Here is a 23,844-nt window from a genome sequence, read left to right as displayed (position 1 = left end):
ACCAGGGCTATAAAGCTCAAAATTACTGTTCTCTAGTAAGCTGTTGTAGCCTGAAGTACTTAAACAGTAAATCATAGTTACATTAATGCCATACCAATGGCCTGAAACATATTAATCTCAGTTAACAATAACTGACATTTACATTAATTTAATTCAGGCATTCTGGTGGTAGTAAATGCACATGTTAAAGCTTTAGGAACTAAAGTTATTACTGATGGAAAAAAAAATCTTTATTTTGCTGTGACCAGATGGAAAGGACAAATGACTATACTTTTCGGGCAACACAGGTATTCTAGGAATAATGTTCCCATTTTATTGCTTTAATGAGTAAAATGTCTAACTCAAACTGAAGTTGATAAAATAAAACCGGTCCCAAATGACATGCCAGCAGGGCTAACCCAAGACCACCAGACCCTGCCTCTCCCCCACATCCTTCCCTCCCACCCCTTCTTCTGTTGTACCATAATGTTTTGGAGCTTCTCAAAACCCAGGCCCCCAAACACTGGAGACTGATGAGATGTGGCTTCCCTTACCAAATGAGTCCCCCGCTAGGTGTGGTCCCACCATAATGCCTTCTACTCAGTCAGGACACTCTCATCTACATGAGACCCCTGAGCGGGCAGTTGCTGGCACCGGCACAGGCTGAAAAAGGGCTCTAACAGCTGGACTTCGGGTCAGAGGCTCCCGAATCAGACTCTAAGAGGCTGCTGCGGCAGCCCTCAGCATGAGCAGAGTGGTGAAATGTGCCTGCAGGGGTCCCTAAATGCTCTAAGGGCACATGGGCAAAGAACAATGAGGCAGAGGCTGCAGGGAAAGGCCTGTCTTGGGGACCGATGGGCAAGAATGTCTATACTACCTGCCTGTTCAAAGATAACATTTGTAATGCTTCAGACAAAACCACCAAACTGTGTAGTGGATACTCCCTGACGATGGACTTTTTAGAGGAAAGGTTCCTATAAGTCTGTATTCAGCTATTAGGAATCCGAAATGAGATGCTATAGGTAAGCAGTATATGATTTTATCTGCAAAACCCAATAGGGGATATTAAATCAAAAAATATAAGATATTCCAATATTTGGTCTGGAAACCTTTTCATGATGAATTCTACAAGTACACACACTATCTCCTAAAATCTTGCTTTCTCTATACTGGCTTTTCTCATCTAAGTGGAAGCAAGATATGATTTTTGATCTCAAATAGCAACTAGTTACTCAATTATTCCAGAACAAACAATAAATATGCCACCATAAATTAGTAAAATTTTGTTACTAAGTCTAAAAATAATAAGAATTATAATCATGCCCAATTTCCTATGTCCCTGAATTAATATTATCAACCCAGAAAAAGGTTCTATCAGACAGCTAGAAAACCTCCGCTGAAGGCGGAGGAAGGGAGCGAACTGATGAAAATCACGATAAGCAGTTCTGACCTCCATTGAGCATCAAGTAGGGAGGCACCAAAATGCCAACGGCCTACCAAAAAAGTCAGATCATCTAGCTGTGGTCTTACCAGCTTCTTATATGATTTCTCAGAGCCCCTTCTAGTAAGGTCTATGAAACACACATATAATGAAAACTACTTCCCATGGCACCAATGCTCTTTATCCTCAGTAATTCATTCCATCTTTTAAGAAGTAATGGAGAAGAGGAGTAAAAACAAACAAACCATGTTCTCAGAAAGTTCAAAGTTATATTGTCTGGAGTTACAACCAGCTAATACAACCATACCATGTCTTCTTCTAAGAGCCATCTCATAATTTAAAGAATGATACAGCTGAGAGAGAGAGTTAAAAACATATTTCCAGGCAGAGTTGAATTTAAATCATCCTCCAAATACTACATTCTGTCCTTTTTTATTGTAATATTTTATCTGCAGGTACACAAAAATTAATCAATTGTTTTTATTATATGACTGTGAAACATTAACTCTACTGCCTCCAATAAAGAACCAATAATTACTTCCATAACGTTAAGATAAAGTCATTTGTAAGGACAATGTCAATTGGGACTTTCTTGCACTTATGATTAATCCATTATAAACAAATGCCAATCTTAAAAGCACAATTCCAACAACCAGAGGCACTCACAACTAGAATATATAACTATGTACTGGGGGGCTTTGGGGAGAAGGAGGAAAAAAAACAGACAAGAAAAGATTGGCAACAGATGTTAGCTCGGGTGCCAATCTTTAAAAAAAAACAACACAATTCCAGAATAAGTGCAGTTACACTGAGCACAGATAAGAAAGTACAAGGAGCTCACTGGCTATGCTACACCAAATGGATAAAAGTAAAACTGATCTTATACCGAAGGTCTATATAAATAAATAAAATCCCATCCTTTTTTCCATGTATGCTTAGATTTCTCGCACTAATAACAGAATGCTGCACTTCATTTACTTCAATAGGATGAGCTCTTAAGAAAGAGACTGAAAAGATGTGATAATCAACTCGCAAATTTTATGCTTATTTTTTCTACGTCTATCAATTTCCTGACACAGTGAACATAAACAGGAAAATCTTTTCAGTAAATTGAGCAATTGAAGACTCAAGGGAAAACTCAAAGACTCAAATGTCTTGAAGAACTCTGGCAAGTTACATATATCCCATGTTGCTTTTGGTTTCCCATCTCTTCTTTGCTTCAAACCTAAAATGAAGAACACAAAAATCTCAATTTATTTCTAAATACTTTACTAAAGTAACATGTTTACTAAGTGCCAAAGTAAAATAAACTTAAAAATTTTTCACATACTCCATTGATTATGAAATAAACATCAAATAGGATGAAGAAATGCTCCATATTTACAATCTGATAAACATTCAGCAAAGATATAAAGAACAAAATGAGTAACAATTACACAAACCTGGATCCACAAAATGTATCACAGGATTTCTGTGAAAAGTTAGTAGAATTACTACTAAAAATCTTAAACTTACCCCCATGCAAGTTTCTTCTTTTTTCGAGCAACCTGTGAATTTTCAGCATCCTTTTTGGCTTTTACAAAGTTGTGGCAGGCAACTGCTTTGGCAATTTTTACACCAAGCTAAGAATTACAAAAGAGAAAAAGAAAAAAAAGGAAAATAAATATTCCAGCGAACACAAGAATTACAGTAATATAATACTTGAGAACACGTGGGTAAGAAAGCCATGTCTACAAATTAGACATTCTTATGCTCAGGTCCCCTGGAACAACCAAAGTCTAACGAATGCAGAGATGTGGCCCACATTTCCCTTCCTTCCCACAGCCCCTCTTCCTAGTACCAACCTCCTGGATGGAAATCCTTCCCAAACTGAGGCCCCTCGAGGGTCCACAGGGTAGTGATGAGGATCTTGAAGCCATTTCAGCATTCAGTAGGCCGAGCGGGAACTGACCCCTGATAAGGCTGCGCAGACTGACAGAGACAGCAAGTTTCTTTGCTCTGGGCTAGAATTACAGCAACTCAGTATGGTCACACCAGCTATCTCCTGCTGATCAGAAGCTCTGATTGGCAGTCATAGATGTGATTAATAAAACATGGGCAAGCTAATTACTACTTCATAAACACACTTTGAATCATGGGCAACAGCTTTAATTCACTGACAGAAAAAAGAATCTAAGGGGTGCTAAGAGGTGAAGAGGCTGGGCGCGAGGACCACGGTACCTATGCTTCCCTCTACTGGCCCCTCTGCTCACACCCCTCCTTACAGCCATCTGCCCGAGTGCCATAAGGTCCAATCAAAACAAGGCTTCCTTCCTCACCCCCACCAAGTCTTCTCTAACTCCCCTAACACCTCTAACAGCCTTTGTTTCCGTATTTCTCCAGTCCTTCAGCTTCTCTGCCACAAGCTATAGTTACCATGCTCTGCTCCACCCAGCTCTCTTGCTGCACTGCTGTTCCTCAGCGAGTGTCTCCTAGACAGGTATGGTGATCTCCTTTTTGTGGGCTCTGATGTTAAAAATGCCCACCTATATGGATGGCTCAAAAGTATCTCTTAAGAACCCAAGTTTTTAACTTAGGGTAAAAATCACTTTCTGGTGTTTCTTAACTTTTCTCCCCCTGTACTCAACATAATACATATTAGTGGAGAGCAGATGTGTGGAAGAGAAGAAAAGACCTGGAAGCCATGCTCTAGTCAACGTATTAAAGCCCAGGTTTTAGGGATCTGCTTGTCAACAGGGAGGCACAATGGGCGGCTAGGAGCTCATGTGTAAGGAGGGAGGCAGATTTAGGGACGGAGGCTTGGCATGCCTGACATTCCTTTCAGTTTACCTTGGAGAACAGTTTCCTTTGGGATGAAATACACAATGAGGCACTGAATGGGGTTTATAAATGAGAGCAAAAGAAGGTGTGATTTTTCAGTCCAGGAACTTTATCTACAAATAATGGAAGCAACCTGACAATTAAACGAAGGTGCTGAGTTAGTCCACCCCAACAGGAAAGCCACAGAAGAAAGGAAGAACAGTCGTGACTGGAGAGTCACCTTGAAAAAGCAGAGCAACCTCAGTCTTCTCAAAACTCAAACCAGTATTACCAGCACTACTGTCATCATCACCTTTTTGCACAAGGACAACATTCATTCAACAAATATTATGAGGGCACAGGTACATTATTTTGCCAGGCACTAGAGATACAGCACTGAACAAAACAGGCTTATTTTCACACTGGGGGGGTAGGGAGAAGCCGGGCTGATTACATGGGACTGCTTCCATACTGGTCTTGCTCTCTCGGTTCTCTTTTCATTTCCAGTTCTTTATCAGAGAAAAGGCTAAGAGAATCAAAGGGCTACCGCATCATCCTCTAAGGAGAAAATGAAACTCTGGAGGGGTGGTGGCATAATTCATCATTAAGACGGATTTCCTACCCACTGAAAAACTATCCATTTGTCATAAATGTAAAAATCAAGTTAGCATCTGTCAGGTTAGGCTAGTCAAACTGCAGTATCAACAAATCCCCAGATCTCACTGGCCAAACTTTCATTTCTTTACTTAAAGTCAGCTGTGGATTGGCAGGGCTCTCCTCCATCTTGGGGCGCCAGCATCTCAACATGTGGCTTTCACGCTCGCTATGGCAGAGGAAGAGAGAGCTGGAGGGTCTCACACTGGCTCTTAAATGCTTTAGTCCAGAAGCGACACACGTCATTCCTGCTCACAGACCTCTGGTCAGAATTACTCACACAGTTCCACCTCAACGCGAGGCGGCTGGGAATACGGGGTCCAGTGGGCTACAAGGGGAGCAGTCAATCCACCTCACGAACTGTCTACTGTCATAAAACGCAGCTTGCCACCTGTGTTTAAGATGCATGCTAGGTCTCCCCACATCCATGTAAAATATTTAGTCTCCTCCCTGTCCCCCACCTCCAAAAGGTAAAACACAGAACTCTGTATTTTTCTATTTAACTATATTCCTATGTATTATATATGAAATGCAAATACAAATTTGAAATATGATCTGGTTCTGCCAAGTCCACCCCCTAGAGAAGTCCCACTCAGCTCGTGTATCTTATATTTAAATTGAGCCTATACTTTGAGTAGGAAACAAAAATGACTCGTACCATATTTGGTTAATGGTAATTATATATACCATTAACCACGTGATAAAATTATTTTCTATAACTGTTGTAAATTAAGATGTTGCTTACATTTTTAGCTTGTTGAAATTTCCCAGTACGGATTTTCTGGATTTGGGATAGACAAACCAAAAAGCACCTCAGTGTGTCTGGACACACGGGCATTTAATTTAAATTCGACTCTTCATCTCAACATGGTCACGTACTCTGAGAACGTGAAGCTTTTAGTTTTCTAGCAATGTTAAGGTCAAATCCAGCACAATCAGCATCACAGTAAAGATTTGGAGCACACGGTCCATGAGACATAGTATAAACTTGTTAAAAATTCTTCAAATACGAAACGTATTTACAGGAGAGGACTCCATCATTTTGTGGACTACATAAATATAATAAACGATAGGCAACACTTTCACAGACCCATTTGTATAAAAGGTACATCTCCTAACAGTGTTTTGCCTTGGGTTAGGTTAAGTGGAATGTTCTTCAGCTGATAAACATTAAACAAGCCTGGTCCACGTATTTTACAGAATGAATCTTTTAGCTTGGAATGATGATGAAAACTCATATCAATTTTGTGTCCTTCACACGCTTAAAATGAACGTGTTTCATTTATTTCTGTAAAGAAAGAAAAACGAATGGAAATATTTGGAAATATGAAAGGATAATAAGATCTCCTATGGAAGAGACAGTTGAGAAGAAACGCATTTTCCCAGGCAAGATGACTAACCCGAGTTTCAGAAGATAAAAGAATATCGTGCAATGTCTCAGTATTACAAACAAATAATATAGGCCGACAAGAATCCCCCTTTTGCTTCTGTAAAAAGAAAAATGCCTCTTCATGCCCAATGTAAACATCACAAAAAGCTTAGTCAATGGTTTTCATATTAAAAAACTGTTTCGGGTCATCAGATAACTATAGCAACACAATGTGGGAAGAAATTTTTTTAAATGAATAAAAATATATACAGAATTTCTTGTATGTGTAGCCAAAGTATCAGCATTTTCCATATAGAACATCCAATATTTTGCTGCATTTTAATTAAGGTGTCTAAACATTATCACAAAGAACTGCAAATTGGTCAGAGCAAGCAGTAAGGAAAATTAAGCTCTAAAGGCTTTTTATCACCATATTTCAGGAACCAAGGGTGTAAAATGTTCTAATTTGGGATATATTAAAAGCCATAAAAGGTCTTTCAAAAAGATTAATGGTACTTTGCTTGGATTTAAGATAAGGGCTTTAGCTGGTTGGAAAAGCTGGGCCCTGGCTGGACCCTTGAGGCATTCATCTTTACAGCCACTTGGAAGATTTGTAAAAGCGTCTGCATAACCTCAAGCAAATGCACGGCGACATTTTTTTAATTCCTTTCAATTTTACAGGTTTAGCATGTGTAAATCATATTGGGTTGTAAAATAGATATAATGGCACATCTTGTAACATAGTAGAGATTTTTAAAAGACAAACTTTCAAAATAAAGTTAGTTTTTCTTGCTAAACCTTGCCATTCTCAAGTTTGCTGATAATCATTTGAAGCATCTGATTCAAACAGCTTAATCTACCATAACTGTAAACTTCTGATCCATTTCATAAAATATTTTACTCATCTCAAAATTACTAGCTTGCAGCAGATTTATGAAGTTTTCCTCCCTTTTGAACACTTTCAAGGCACTTATTTAAAAATACCAATTATCATACTTTAACTTTGTATGGGATAATAGGTCTCTATGAAAAATATTTATGCTATTCTCTTTTGTTCTTTAATTAAATGAAAACAGATGTTTTCTGAAGTAAAGCGGAACCATTACGGGAGTACTTAAAGTGTTAAGGTCTTTAATTTTTATATCAGTTTGGTCGACAATTCCTGATTGTCTTTACTCAAGCTCAACATTAATGTCAAGCAAGTTACCTAGGAGACGAAAGAGATCAAAGAGACAAAAACCCCTCCAATGTCTGATTAATCAAGCCTGCAAACAGCTTATTTCTTTTAGCCTGCATGCAAGTATGAAAATGAGATTCTGGGAGCCGAACATTGTGCAGATTTGTTCATTCTTATCAGAACAAAGCCAGCGGCAGCTTATTTCATGGATCATTGGCACTGTCATCAGTGCTACACAGAACGGGTGACAGCTCCTCATTTTGAGGCTTGAACAAAATTAGCAAAAAGTCGGCACAAATTAGCCTCTCATCTTTCTGGTAATATGACATTATTCATTTACTTTTTATCCAATTTTTAATTTTTTCCTTGTCAGCTATCCCTTTCTAGTGTCTCTTGCATGACATCATAAAATGCCTTCTTAAAAACAAGCAAAGAAACAGCCAAAGTTGAAATAACACGCAAAGTTCAAAAAGCAAATAAGAAAAAGGACTTCCAATGACGGTAATGCTTTATTGTCTTATAACTTTCAAAACTTTGCACTAATATCAATAAACAGCTCAGAACACCATGCACTTAAGAGGTTTTATGAAGTGAGTAGTAAATTTCAATAAAGAATATGTGTTTCACTCAAATCACAATTTAATATGGTCTGTGCTATAGTAAATTCAGGACGTCTACATTTAGATCGGTATCTCTCTCTCCACGATCATACCTGAGATGCTGAAGCTCTGATGACAGCAAATAAGCTGTGCCATATCCGGTCATTTAAACTCTGATTTTAAATTTTCTGTTATAGGAATTAGCCTAATTTCACTGTCATCTTAAAATGTGCATGCACAGGTTTGCACCTTTGTGCACTATATATATATGAGTGTGTGTACAACTGTACAAACATCTATTATTTATTTTTATACCTACAACTTCCTATCAGTTACAGCCAAATGGTTTTTACTTCAATGCATAACCCAACAAATCCTGTTTTTAAAACACATCATAAAGATATACTGATATACACATATCACATATATCATATATATATATATATATGATACATGTGATTCACCTTGTAATTTATAAAAAACAATTTGTATTTGGTCCATGACATATGAGAAAATATACTTTGATTCATATACTCAACTTTGAGTTCATAATAAAATAGTTTATATAACATCTGTTTTAATGATGACTATTAAGGCTTCAAATTATAGGTAGATTATAGCATTCCAAAGGAGGGAGAAAAGATGCTATACTGTTGAAATTACTACTGGATATAGACATTTATATTCAAGCAACTTATTCCATTCATAAGGGAAGAAAAGCATTAAAAAATTAACCATAAGCTGTTAGATGCTTTACACAGTTCCCATAAGAAAGACAGTTTTTTTTTTAAGAACTGTAGTACTGTTTTCAGCAATTTCTTTATCTCTGTTCTTCTAAGTAAGAAAGCTTATTAACAAGCTTTGAACTTAAAATCACATTTACAATAATGTGCCATCAACAGTTTTATAAGCTAATTAGAAAAAGATTAATTAATGACTGGCTGCTAATAAAATGGCAATCATGAAGAAAGAAACCAAGGGTGCTAAGCTTCAACTACCACCAATTAAGAGCTAATTACAAACAAATTATATATGTGTTTTGCTGTGGGCTTTAATTTACTAAAATGGTTTTAATTAAAAGAGAAAACATGCTGATTAATTGAACTGCAGAAAAAATCTACAGTATAAACTGTGCTTTGTCTGTCTCTTTAATTAGACTTGTAACATCTGAAATCTTTTTTTAAGGTTTGTTAAAAGCACAGATAAACATAATTAAAAGAGAGCATAAGGAACGCCATTCTAGGTGATCACCCAATCACAGCCCAGAGGTTAAAAGAAAACATCCTCAATGCAATGAGATCTAGGTAAGCACACCTAAAAACCCATCACTCAGTACCATTTTTATTTTTCTCATGTTAAAACGCTCCAATTTCAAGGCTGTACACAGTTTTTTATAGGAATATACAAACCTTTAAACTCAGTGTAAAGAAATTCAACTAGGTCTTCCCTTACCTGGATACGCACAGCTTATTTTCCCCACATTGTGCTAATTGTTCATCTATATGAAATAACTGAATTACCTCTAAGAACTGAAGAGAACAAGGCTTCAAAGAATTAAAATCCCCATTTAAAAGCCCCTCGCACTATGTGCAGACTATGAAATGATGCACAGAGGAACATTTAAATTAAAAAACCACTGAGAAATGACCAAAGGTAATGAGAGTGAATCAGTTCTAGATGACCCTTAACAGACACACATACCCCTCCCATGGCAGAGCACGCCCAGCTTCCCCGGGTGCCTGATCAAGCTGCTGGCTAGGAAGAGCCCACTCCGTGAGGACCCCACCCTCCCAGGGCCTCTATGCTTGCCCTTTGCTAATAAGTGAAATCTACCACAAAGAAAATGGTCCAAAACTCTACTGTCTAAGAGGAAAGGGAAAAAAAAGATAAAGAAAAAGAGACAGAAGGTAGAGCAGTCAAATTTCAAAGAGGGACATACTATATATTTTGCCAGAGAGTTTGCAGGCATTAGATGACTTTGTATGAAAAACTGTGTTCTTCATACACACCCCTGGTACTAGCAACAAAAATAATCTCCTTTTTATAAAAATAAAATGTCGAAATGCAGATATTTAATTTAAAATTTTTAATATAAAATGAGTAATATTTAATCCATTTTTACTTTACCCAATCTTCAGTGGCTAGAAATCACAATAACTAAGAAAATACAAAGTATCTGCCATCCTTTGGAGGGTCACAGGTTCCAATGATAAATACCTAGTTGGAATATACATTCAGCTTCATATCTCAATAAATTGTTTTACCTTGGAACCATAACTGTTAAGGTATTTCTACCCAATGAAAGTGGTTATGAAAATGGGAAGAAAATAATTTTGCTCTCGATTACAGAATAAAGGATTTAGAACCACAAGATGTGCTTCACTGTAAAATGTCTCTCAATCCAGCTTTTGTGTGTGTGATGCAAATACCTTTCCTAAAATATTACAGCTTTGAAAATAGCACTGATGAGAAGTAACTTTAAACTTACAAGTTTGGCAGCATCTCTATTTCAAAAATGTAAACAAATGTTTCAATTTTGAACCCTAGATAGGATAATGCTCCAGGTACTTTGATAGGTAACTCTGTCAAAATTCTATTATTTGAGGAGGTTTTTTTTTGGGGGGGGGGGGCAGGTAATTCAAGCTCTTATCCCATCAAGACAACATGGCGTGTACATCGACATAAAACTAGTAACTGAAATGAAAAGCGTGAAGTGCAGCCAGAATCCTCTCAGGGAACCTGCAGCCTAACAATACAGTGTATGGGGAAACTGTGACTGCTGGAGCGAGTGCTGTGGCATCCAAAGCATTTCTGAGAAAGAACCATTTCTGAGATGTTAACAAAATGCAGAAAGGATCTCCTCAAACGTATATACACCCCTCTTCATGAGAATGCCTGCAGATTTTCTAGTAAATTGCTCTAAAAATAGAGCTCAAGCTACAAATTAATAATCGGCCCAAATTTAGAGAGCATTTAGCTTATTTAGCTAGAAAAGAATACAACTCAATCAATTCAAACGTTAGTTCTTAAAATAGGCCATTCCTACCTTTGTTATTTAAATATTAACAAACTATTAATATTTCAACATTATTAACCTACCTATGTTTTAGAATCCAAAAATTTAAGTAGTCTATTTAACAAATTTAACAAAATTAAAATTAAATCCTGTTTAATTCATACTGCCAATGCAGTATTTATTTACAGCTATAAAAAGCATACTATTAAAATAAGATATAATTTTTTCTCATTTATACTTGTGATACCTTGGTTAGGTTTCAAATAAATACTGTGCTCAACAGCTTAGCGCTGGAGTCACTGCCTTAGACCTCCATTCATAAGTTCAAGCAAAAGAGCTTTAAAATATGAAACATTTTGTATCATTATCCCAAATTTAAGGGTTTTAGTCTTAGCAAAGATGGCAGCAGATTATAACCAAAATATCTCAGATGTGAATATTAATACCTTGCAAATTATAAAAGAACAACATGCCTACTCTTTCTTGGTTATATAAAATGGTTATAATGTTATAACATGAAGCCTTGATGTTTTCAAGGAAAATAAGTTTAGTTGATGCTGCCAAAGCCCATCCTGTTGGAGTCAGTTACAGAAAAAGTAATCTATACAGCACATAAGCTATACAAAGCTCAAACACAATTCACCGACAACCTCTCTTCCCCACTCATTTCTGTCCTGGCACTGTACAGGTATAACTGAAATCAGCCTGAGCAATATATCTAGTTAATGTAGGTGTGACTCATTCAGTGGTAGAAACTCACCATTTGCTGCCAAACCAAGCTGGTTTGCATGTACACCAGGCTAATATGAAGATGCTGAGAGAAAAATTCTCTTTCCAAAATATGAGATTCAACCTAAGCACTGCCTACTTAATCAAATCTAGGTTTTAGCACTTAATTTTAAAACAGTTGTTTCTACTGATTACTATAAATTGGTATGATCTGGATTGTAACAAAGATAACGTGTCAGAAAAGACTAGTGCCTAAGGATGATCTTTTCAAGGATCACCATCAATGAATGGAATGTACTTCCAACTCAAGCCAGAGGTTAACAAGTCACAAATATGCTCAAATATTTGTGTGTGTATGCATATATATATAGACATAATAGTTTTTACAAAACAACTTTTTTTTCAAATTAGAACAGTTTCGAGTACCACAAAAACTCAAGTATATTTTTCCACTTCATCTGTCCTCCAGGATTGTTAACAACAAAGAAGTATTTAATCAACAAGAGGGACAGTCCCAAAGCAACCATATTACTACATGGCAAAAACCAAAGATGACAGCACAATCTAGGCTTCAAACATGTGAACCTGAGCCATCCCCCAAACCAGATTATAAACATCCCTAATGTCATTGCTAATTTGAAGGAATGTGACTCTGGAAACATACGCGCCTGCAGTGTCACAATGATGTGCACTGACAGCCTTTTTTGGGCACACCGTTTTTTTTTAGGAACTGTTTTCAAGGCCCATTCTCAGACATGGTTCTACTTTTGGCTTCATTTTTCTCAACACTGATGCTGCCCTATTGGTTTCACAGGCTTATAAATGTTAAACATCAAAAATTAGTTTCACTTATTATGTTTGGAAAAGGCTTTAAGAAGTCTGAGATCTGTGCCTCTGAGCGAAGGCTTTATCAGCAGGTCGCAGTCACTGCTTCTCAAAAAAAGAAAACGATACTGATTAGAAACCAATATACCTGATTTCCAAGAGGACACCTACCATGCACGTATACATTATTTCACAGAGAGTTTCTGCTCCAAACTCACAATTACTTACTTCTCAAAATCCCATCTCTCATATCCACAGTGACTGGCACCAAGGGGATAAATATGAAAAATTAAATCTCAAACTAAACTATTTATTCAAGAATTCCATCTTGATTACTTTAGTTATTCTTCACAGCTGCTTAATTAACAGGGCATCAGTATCTTTCCAATGTCTGTGCCTGAAGAGCAAATACTTTCCAGATGTTTTTCCACTTATATAACAAAAAAATAAAATAGGGCCCAAATTATTGTTTTTTCTTTTAATCAGAATTCTTTAACCCCACACTAAATGAGCTTAATTTATTTTACTAGAACAAAGCATTATATTTGTATGGGAGTAAAAAGAACACTTGAGAAAAATGTTTACTGTCCTTACTGCTTAAAACATCACGTATTTCAAAGCAATCTCATTTGTCATAAAGTGTGACAGGAAATAACTTTTAAAATGAAAAATACCTAGTCAATATTATGCAATTCCCATTTCTAAGACAGCAGTATGACAAAACAAAACACAAAACCAAAACCTAACATCCTCAAGTGCACAGGTCTGAGGCCCCTGCGGCACTGACAGGCAGCTGCAAACGGCAGGGAAAGGAAAGCCCCCAAGTGAACACTGGTGAGGAAGACAAGGTGGGTGTTAATAAGCAACCGCTGGTGGACACAAGGCCACTGGTAACCCCATCCCCTCCCAGGGCATCAACCGTTCAGGTTTACTGAGATATTGAACATGGATACATAGAAGATTCTATAATCCAATACCTCATCTAAGCCAAATTTTAGATTTGGTTTGCCAGGTGAAGACGAAAAATACAATCAAATAATACTTTAAAAATCTAAAGTCATTTGACAGCCACCATAATAATAATTGCCCCAAGCAGAAAAAGAATCAGCAATAGATGTTAAAACTAGTGAGTAAAGTATAATAAAAACCAGAATATTTACAGTCTCAAATCATCTCCCATCTCTCTAAGCGATACTTATTAATGACGCGGAACAACAGTAATATTATAAAGAGAAACTGGAGACACACCGACTTAACCAAACAATCAAACCAACATCATCCATAAATGAGACGGACACATACCACGTTCCCCGTGCTAGCTTGCACTAAGGACACAGCATCACTTCTGTGATATTCCTGCCAAGAATGCAGAACCTGAGTCTAACCGCGAGGAAACAGACAACCAAACTGAGGGACATCCTACAAAATGTCCGGCCTCCACTCTTCAAAAACACTGAGGTCCTGAGAAACAAAGACAGACTGAGGAACTATTCCAGATTAAAGAAGAGTAAAGAGACATGACACCAAAACGCGACGTCCTAGACTAGGAAAAAGGAAATTTTCTTTTGCTATAAAAGAAATTAATGAGACATTTAGCAAATCTAAATAAGGTATAGAAATAATGCTAAAGCAAATGTTAAACGTTAACATTTTGAGTATCTGGGTGAAGGGTATAAATAGGAAATCTTTCTATAAATTTTCCAACTTTCTGAAAGTCTGAAATTATTTCAAAACGAAAGATCTTTTAAAAAAAATAAAATGTGCTCTACTCTTAAAATTTGAGCATTACTAACTACCCTCAAAGGAACACAGAACCAGCAGTAAAGAAAACGCTTCCCCTTGCCTCAGGCGGGGGTGCTACTAAACAGACAAAGACAAGAAGGATCATGTGGAGCGCACATTTCAACAGCAGACTAGGCTCTGCGCTCTTCCTCCTTCCTTCAGCAAGGCAAAGATCTGAGGAGGCTTACTGACCTGGGGTCTCTTGGCGAGTCACAGTTACCTTGTTATTTGGGAGAGATCACAAAATGCACAACTCTTGGGTCTTCCAAAAGGAAGACTGGACAAGCAATGACAATGGGACACCAGTTTGTTGAGTCCTATGATCCTGAGAGAGCAGTAAATACACAGAAGTCCATAGCGTTTCTGAAAACAACCAGGCAGCAACACCGTAAGGCCCTGCTGGTTTTTATTACATGTCTATCTTTAGCTTTACTGGAACTATCTAGTCAACTCAGAGACCAGCCGTGTGCTGATGGGTGCAGGCATCTGCTGGAGAGCAAACAGTAACAAAGACCCAGAATTTTTAAAGGGATTCAAGAGACATGTGCTCCAACATGTGGCACAACATGTATTTAAGTATCAGTTCTCTAAAGTTTTGCTCCTGACTCAAATGAGGCAGATATTCACAGCAGGCTGCCAAAATCTTCCACACTCCCTATTTAAGTGTGACCCAGACTGGTGTTGCTGCCTTATGAGCCTTTCAGTCCCTGAAAGCCCACTTAGACCTTGAGCTACTCATTACCCTCATCACGTCCTACCGTGCCTACCCTCCCCATCCTTGCAGCCATATCTACCCACTGGATCCGTCCCCACCATTCTCTGACATTTCCTAGTCAACTTCCCAAAATTTGGAGATAAGATATATTCCTGGTATAATTTACTATATTGTATATATTTGCAGGCTGGCCAAGAAACTTAACCACTACTTCTAATGGCACTTCTATTAAAAGGTAAGTTCCAAGTGCCAAAACAGTCTACTTACTAGCAAACAGTCGGTGCTATGTTTGTTGAATAGAATTTTAAAGATGAGCTTTAGCACACAGCTGATTTGTAGGGATAAGGGCCCAGATAGCTATCAAACTGAAGAAGCCACTATAATAATCAACAACTAACGCTGACATCCTACTGAGTTTGCGGCACCATTCAACAGACTGTCAAATTCATTTTATTAAAATGTAACACTTGTATCTTTCTATCTGAAAATACTGTAATAAAATGCTATTACAATCAACCCTCCATATTTGCAGATTCCTCATCTGCAGATTCAACCAACCATGATCGAAAGGCCTTTGATGGTTGAGTCTGTACTGAACATCAACAGACTTTTTTTCTTGTCGTTATTCCCTAAACAATACAGTATAACAACTATCTGCATAGCATTTACATTGTATTAGGTATTATAAGTACCCAAGATGATTTAAAGTATACGGGAGGATGTGCGTAGGTTAAATACAAATACTATGCCATCTTATATAAGGGACTTGAGCATCTGCAGATTTTGCTATCTGCTGGAGGTCCTGAAACCAACCCCCTGTGGATACCGAGGGACGACCATATATTCCATGAATGCTATAATCAATGAAATCAAAATACAGCTACTTTAAAGACGAAAGAGAGGAAATAAACTGAAAGCACAAGAAGTATCATAGAAAGGGAAGAATGAATCTTACACGAAAAAAGCAAACACTAAATTTTTTTTTAATATTTACTTTATTTTTTGAAAAGGCCACCTACTTGCCATTTATGATACTTCTTGCCTATGTCCCAAACTCAAGCCCATAGCTTTACAATTTCCTTTAAATTAACCATTAATAAATACCCATATATATACGTACACACACACATTATACACAGAAGTATTTAATGTGACAACTGATTTTAAAAGGGTTAAGGACAAAAAAAAAGATAATGTCTGAATCCCTAAGCCTCATTTCTGGACTTCTCTTTCCTCTACATAAATACATAAACCTCACCAGATACTTACGGCCAGCAGCCAAAACTAGAAAACAAACAAATAGCCATCAATGGTAGATCTTTTGATATCTATATCTGATGATGGAAGAGTGGAACAGTATTTCCACAGAAGGATTTACTGAAATAATAATTTCATCACTAGTCTCAGATTAGAAAAAACGCTCACCTGCAGGTGAGTAGGAAGAGTGTGCATGGCCAACAGTTTACAGAGATGACCAATGATGCTCTCCACGCAATCAAACACCATGAGGAGTTATAGTTTAAGAACAAGGTCAAGGAGATAGGGATACGCTAAAAAGGAAAGCCACAGGAGAGCTTTCTTGCTAGAAAGGACAAAAAAGAACTACAAAACAACAACAGAACGTACGCCAGTATGAGCTCTTTACATGTGACTTTTCCTAGTGACAAAAGAGATCAAATATCTGAATAGTGAACTTACTCATGATTATAAAAGAATGTACATTCATTTGAGAAAATTTGGAAATACAGAAAATGTGCCATCAGTGTGACTCACCTCTCGAGTAGCTAGCTGGTTGCTGAGCTCCTCCGCCTTCTCAATGTCCCACTCTTCCACAGCCTGGTCTACGCTCTTTTCAAGGCCTGACTAGAAAGAAGAGAACCCTAAACCTTAAAGGCAGGAAAGAAGAGCAAACATTTGCTAGCAAAGACTATGTCTCAAGACGTCACCAAACACACTGCCCACTTAGACCACTGAATTCTCACCGTGACCTCACATCATTTACTGACGAGGAGAAGGTGGCTCAGAGACATTAAATGGCTTATCCAAGGTCATATAACTTCTTAAATTAAGGAAAAAAAGAGATGCAAATCCAGATTTTTGTGACTCCAAGGCCTAAGCTTCCTCTTAATAACAATAATAATAGTAGGAAATTATGGCTGCTTATTATGTGGTATACCCTGGGCCTAGTGCTATAAGAAAGCTCATTTAATCTTTAGAACAACTCCGTGAAACAATACAGCTATCCTGTTTGGAAGAAGAGGAAACAGAGGCTTAGCCTCAACAACTTGGCCAAGGTCACAGAGTCCCTAAGTGGTGAGGACATTGCAGGAATCCAGGTTTGCGGAGAGCCTGTATTCTCAACCATGATCTTCCCCTGCCTCTTTTCTCTGCTGCCCATTTCTGTAGCTTGAGACCCTCATTCAACAGCCTCTCCCAGTCTTTGACTGTGGCTATTAATTGGATATTAAACATTGGAGGAAAGTTAATATATAAGAATGACTTTATTTTCCTACGGAAATATTTTTATTTCCTAGCTGAAGATACTTCAGGAAATCATAATTAAAATTTTCATGGGTTTACTAAACAGACTAAGTAGGACTCATCATACGCTTATGGAAAGACGCTTAGTCTTAAAAAATTGAGTTTTAGCTTGTGGAAATAGTTACTACAGAAAACATAAATTTTAAAAAGTAGTCTAATATATGCTTCTTGCAAGAAACTTTCAACCTAACCATGGCTTATCTACTGCATCTTAGTAGATGGATACCAGGAATGAAAATGTGGAAGGGACATTTTCAGTTAATTGACTTCTCCCTCCTCATCTAATAAAAGAAATCCTGGGAATGCCTCCTCCATCAGTGCACTGCTTGATTATACCAGTCACCTAAGAGAAATTTTGTTCCGCTGTAGCACTTTGCTGAAATGAGACCTAAAAAACACACACACATAATTTGCCTAAAAAGATTATGGAAACAAGGACCAGTGAGGTTGTCACTGATGTCTGTGTCAGGTGAAGATTTTTCCTTCTCACAATCCCTCAGCCCACCTAAGGACCTGAAAGGATGATAAACAACTTTTTCTTATTCCCAACAGAAGCTTGAAGCTTTCCTTCAATTATCTCTCAGGCTGTGACCCAAGGCCACACAACTCTACGTTTTCCCATTCTGGCTCTGTCTCCAGAAATTTCTCTCTTGTATTTCTGCAGAACTCTTTTCCTGATGGTCCAAACAACACCCTGGACTCACTTTTCCAACATCCTTCATCTTCAAGGACCTCTAACTCCACCCGACTTCGGTAGTCTATACTCAGGCCAATGTCACTCTAAGCATGGTCTGTGTACCAGTCTGGTCTGCAAATAGTGCCAGTCCATGAATGGAGCTTGTGCCAGCTACCCATCGCTGACTTTTGGGAGTGATGGTAAGGGAGGAGAACAAGACTTTCTCAAAGAAGGAAGTAGTACAGAGTTACATTCAGGCACAGGCTCCTTATCTCTTGGAAGACCAATACTGTGAGTAGACTTGATCTAAGGCCATGTAGTAGACATCACCTGAAAGCTCCATTTGCAAAGCTTTATAATCTAGAATTCTTCTCTCTGTCCTTCACTAATCCCAAGTCTTCAAAGTCACTGAACCTGCCTTGTCTTCATTTGGACCCCATACCCTGGCACCACACATTTATTCTCACAGTCCTTCAGTCTCTTCCTGGATTCTCTTATCCTCTCTCTCTGGCCTGCAACCCATGATCAACCTTTTCAAACTAGACTCTAAGCCACAGGTTCTCAAAGTTTGAGTTTGGACCACAAGCATCAGCATTACCTGGGAACTTGCTAGAAACACAAATTCTCTAAATCAGAAACTCAGGGAGTGGAGGCCAGCAATCCATCAATTCTAAGCGTGCTCAAGTTTGAGAACCACCGACCTGAGCAGTGCCTTCAGTGACCTCCAACATCTTACCTTGTTTTGGCTATTCCCAACCATTGTTTCTATTATGTCCTTTAACATCCAGGTGTCCCAGCAATGTTCGAGGAAACCAAATAACTCAATTCACTGGCTTCACTAAAAGCTATTTTTGAAACTCAGCTGAGTGGGCTCTCAATTCTGCCCTTGAAAGTTCCCACCACATTCCTCTAAGAAGCTGTTATACATCTTTTCCATTTTTCCAAATACCCTCAACCCTAGCTCCTTCTCTCAGTAGATTATAACTCTACGCCCTACTTTATGGGAGGCCAAGGAGGGGGGAGGAAGGGATGAACCAAGGATATGTAAGTCCTCTCTACTATCTTCCTCTCATCCACCTCAAAAGGTGTTATCTTCACTTACTCTGTTCCCCCATCCTTACTGCCTCCAAGAATCATCCTCCCTCACAAGACTAATCCCACCATCTGTGCTCATCATAATCCCATACGCTTACATGCTATCCAGAATCCTCCTCTTCAAATTTTCTCCTCTCTTTTCTTCATCCTTCACCCTACAAATAAACTTGTCCCCCTCAATCTGCACCAGGCTAGATGAGTTAACACAGCCTACTTTCCTCAAACAGATTTCTTATGTTGGTACTTCATCTCTCTCTTGTGTAACAGTGTATCAGATGCCTCCACATCATCTCCCATGCAATCCTCTCTCCCTTCTGTCTTCATCATTCTTCTGAAACTGCTCCCCCTACCCTCATAAGTGACATCGTTTGTCTTCCTATTTGATCTTCTATTATACCAACTATATCCCCATTCTTAAAACTATCTCCCCAAATATTTATCTTAAATGTCCTTTGATGCCCTCATCTCCTCTTGTTGACCCTTAACTATAGTAGTCCTCAGTTGTGTGATTGGCCTCCTTTTCTTCTTACTTTTCACTCTGCCCAGTAATATATTCAGTCCCAGGGCTTCAATTACTTCTTACAAGCTGCTTTATATCTCTAAATAATTCAAAGCATCTGACCTCTCACCTGTATCAAAATCTACACCTCCAGCTACTTGCTGGTTATCTTCATACTGAAGGCCTTGCAAAGGGAGGGTCTTCAATTTTTTACAATGGCTACAAACAAGCTCATCACTTCCTGCCCTGCTTTCCTTAGGAGCTGAGCACCCACTTAGTTCCCCCTGACAGAATCCTCAGATATCTATCTTCAATGCCTCCAATCCTTTGCTCTTATTTCAACTCTTTTTTGTAGTCTCTCATCCCTCCCTTCTGTGCTTCTTCAGGGCCTCATCATCTCCTGTTTGGAAGATTATAACCATCTCCAAACTGGTCTTGTATCTTTCCAAAGCAGACACCATGGCACTACCCAGCTCAAAACACTATCACTTCTTTACTCCTCTTGAATAACATCCAAATCCCTTCACAATAGGGTCCCAAAACGCTTTCTCAGCCCCATCTTGGGCAATGCTGTACTCACTAATCTCTAGCCAAATTTACCATTCTCTTTATGTTCTCTGTGCCTCTGATGTGTTTCCATTTGAAAAATCTTTTTTTTTCTTAAAGATTGACAACTGAGCTAACATCTGTGGCCAATCTTCTTTCTCCTTCTTCTTCTCCTCAAAGCCCCCCAGTACATAGTTGTAGATTATAGTTGTGAGTGCCTCTGGTTGTGCCATGTGGGATGCCACCTCAGCGTGGCCTGATGAGCAGCACCATGTTCACACCCAGGATCCAAAACAGTGAAACCCTGGGCTGCCGAAGCAGAGCGTGTGAACCTAACCACTCGGCCACGGGGCTGGCCCCTGAAAAATCTTAACCATCCTTTAAGTCTCATGTCAAATGTCACTTTCTCTATCTTTGCAGGTTCCCACATCCCTATAAACCCAGTGACCCTGCCACACCCTTCCCCATGCCCAGGACTTAACTGCCCTGCACTCTGTGCTGTCGCTGCACTCCACATCTCTCTTCAGCGCTCGCTGGTCTGACACAGCACAGTGGGTTGCTTATCTGTCTCCCCTCTTGGGTTCTATGCTAAGAGCAGACATGTGTGTTACTAGTTTGCTGTGTTCCAGCATCCAGCCCTGTTCCTCTTATACCAGAGGCATTCAATCAGCCTGTGTTACTGAGTTAATATTCACAGTGCAGTAATCCATGGCTGCATTAGTATTGAAAGGACCCTACCCAAATGGGGACCACTTATTACATATCCACCACTTTGAGAAGTTTCCAAGAGAATTCCATAACAGTAATATTGGGGTAATAATACCCCTAAGATTAAAAGACGGATCACATTTTATTCACTTATTTATATATAAATTTCTCCCACTACTAGGATATACAATCCTTGAGGGCATGAAGAATATCTTCCCCATCTTGGCTCTCAGAGCTTAGCACAGTACCTGCTCCTGGAACTTTGTATTTATATATTTTTATAGAGGAAATAAAATATTCTATTTAAGAAATGCTAATACAATGGTCTCTCCTTCCTGTGTAAAGTATTAGGTATCCCCTCAAATGCCACTGAGATATATGAAAACAAAATGCTAATAGCAAACTTCAATTTTTCCTGTACCACAAATTCTGGAGTAGCCAGACACAACAACCTACACATTAATCTGCTCCAATCTCTCATCTCGGTAAACTGGCCACTAACAGCATCCTTTCTTGAGCTGTTCTGCTTCTTCCGCATAGCAGCCGTTTGTTTCTTTCCAATTATCTAGGTTTCCTGAGATTATCTAAGACCAGGGTGCTCCATTCCTTTACTCTAGAATCCAGAATAATCGTAGATCAGTGAGTAAAAAGGAACCCCCATTTTTACCACCAATGCCCATGAATAAACCCGTGGTCTACTTATTAGGTCATTATGCTACATCAACTTGGTAAGTTAACTTCCCTTTGGTTACCTTGGAGCTTAAAAATTCATGTCACAAAGGGAAAAAGAAAACATTCTGCTCTTCTGGAAACTTATGAACTGCTGAGCTTATAAGTAGAATTTTCACTTAAAAATAAATCAGCTAAAATTACAAATCTCTCTCTTCATTGTCAACTACCTCCCATTCCCCCAGCCATTCAGAGCAGCCCAAGAGATGGCCCGACACTAGAGTAGAAAGAGCAGTGGGCCAGGAGTCAGGGAACGTGGCCACGGCTCCAGGTAAATGAGGTCCTTAACTCCTAAGCCTCAGTTCCCTTAAAGAAAATGAGAGGATTGGCTTGGATGACCAAAATTCTCCTCTAGAAATAAAAACCTAGAATTTCACCTACATGTTCAACTTTGTTTTTAGCTCTTTAAAAGTTTTTTAAAAATTTTAACAAAGTTTCATTAGATATAACTGTTACTTTTTTCTCTCCCTTTTCTTTTTTTGGGGGCAATTTATTTAAGTAAAATATAATAGTCCCTTTGGCTCTGAAAAATTTCTGGTTCCATATGCACACCCAAACTTTCTGCTTCTATAAGATATTAACATCCCAAATATATTCAAGTGCTCACAATAGTAAAAAACATCCTTAGGAAAAACCTTTCCATCCTCTTAAGAACATAAGTTAACAACAGTTTACAAAGAAGATGGTTGATGAGGTCAGACTTGGGTTCAAATTCCAGCTCCTCTACTTACTAGCCAAGCAACCCTGGGTGAGTCTCTAAACCTCTAGAGGTTGCAGTTATCTCACCTGTAAAATGAGAAGAATACCACATTCTTTGCAAGGTTATGGCAAGGGTCAAAGAAAATATATGTAAAATACCTACAAACTTTTTAAAATATAGTCATCATTCGATAAATAAGTTGTTCATATTATTCTATTGAAATATCATGATACCATTAAAACAAAGAGAAGGCTTAGCTCTACATAGCTATAGACCTCATCACAGTGTGTCAAGTGCTCAGATCCAAGCACAAGACCCAAGCATTCAACTTTGAGTCAGTAAGCAGTCTCATGATACAAGATCAGAGCACTAGGCTTTTAAAAAGTCTTAAGTTGAACCAAAGAGTAATCTTTTTTGGAAGTACCGAGGCTGTCTTTCATACTGCAAGAGTGGCAGGAAGCACAGAAGCACTGTTGATAGTCTGCAGGGCCTCGGTGTGCTTCCAAGACAAGACGCCTTTCGGTAGGAATCAGAATTTAGCTTAGGATATATCTCAATACAGACAAACAAACTGAGGGATGGCAATTTGGCTACAGATGGAAAATTATCCAAGGCCAGTATCTAATAGGTTCCCATGAGGCAATAAGGAACCTCTAATTAACAGTTTTGCTGCAGATGTCAAAAAGGCAGTACTATAAACATCAAACAAATTTACAGGTTCTCAATTTAACATTAAGGACCAACCATCCATATGTGCATAGCAAGAAACTCTTTCAATATGTAATTAAAACACTTTAAGTCCAACAGTACCACAATATATTTCTACAGGAATTTTGCTACTAAATATTTATTTGGATAATATATTAGATTTTTAAAGCTTAATACAGATGAATTGTCCACTAAAGTTTGCTGTGCTATGATTAGACCTAATATCTAGGGAAAAAAAATTAGGTAATCCCTCCATAAAGAAGGGGGGGAACCCTAAGAATTAGCATTGTTACCTTTATATATAAATCATACCTACTTAAATTATTTGAGTCAGGTAAGTAAAAACTCAGTTGGGGTATTAGTTCAGAAAAATCTAGATTTGGGACCAAACGACTTGGGTTAAATTCTCCTTTCACTTCTTACCTGTTCTGTTTGTTTTCTTAGACAAATCACTCTAGGCTTCAGTTTCTTCATCTCTATTATGAGAATAAAACTGCCCTACCTGGGGGCCGGCCCCGTGGCCGCGTGGTTAAGTTCACGCGCTCAGCTTTGGTGGC

The 23,844-nt window shown here is 38.3% G+C and overlaps 1 protein-coding gene across 9 annotated transcripts in view; it reads right to left on the bottom strand.

The window, feature by feature from the left end:
* Positions 1 to 1,669: 1,669 nt before the first annotated feature.
* The window catches only part of FAM204A (family with sequence similarity 204 member A), a 53,627-nt gene continuing 31,452 nt past the window's right edge, over positions 1,670 to 23,844 (bottom strand). For 4 of the 9 annotated variants that reach the window (XM_070260011.1, XM_005602203.4, XM_070260016.1 and 1 more), the window contains 4 exons: positions 16,859 to 16,948; positions 3,265 to 3,423; positions 2,936 to 3,042; positions 1,670 to 2,645 (listed from right to left, as the gene is read on the bottom strand). In XM_070260011.1, coding sequence (XP_070116112.1) covers positions 2,594 to 2,645; positions 2,936 to 3,042; positions 3,265 to 3,423; positions 16,859 to 16,948 — 408 coding nt within the window. In that variant the 3' untranslated portion in view covers positions 1,670 to 2,593. The remainder of the gene's footprint in view (positions 2,646 to 2,935; positions 3,043 to 3,264; positions 3,424 to 16,858; positions 16,949 to 23,844) is intronic. The other 5 variants (XM_070260027.1, XM_070260031.1, XM_070260039.1 and 2 more) reach the window with 2 other exon arrangements.

The sequence above is a fragment of the Equus caballus genome, chromosome 1 (assembly GCF_041296265.1).
Source record: "Equus caballus isolate H_3958 breed thoroughbred chromosome 1, TB-T2T, whole genome shotgun sequence".
In the NCBI taxonomy this organism is placed as follows: domain Eukaryota; kingdom Metazoa; phylum Chordata; class Mammalia; order Perissodactyla; family Equidae; genus Equus; species Equus caballus.
This window is presented reverse-complemented; position numbering and strand designations above follow the sequence as displayed.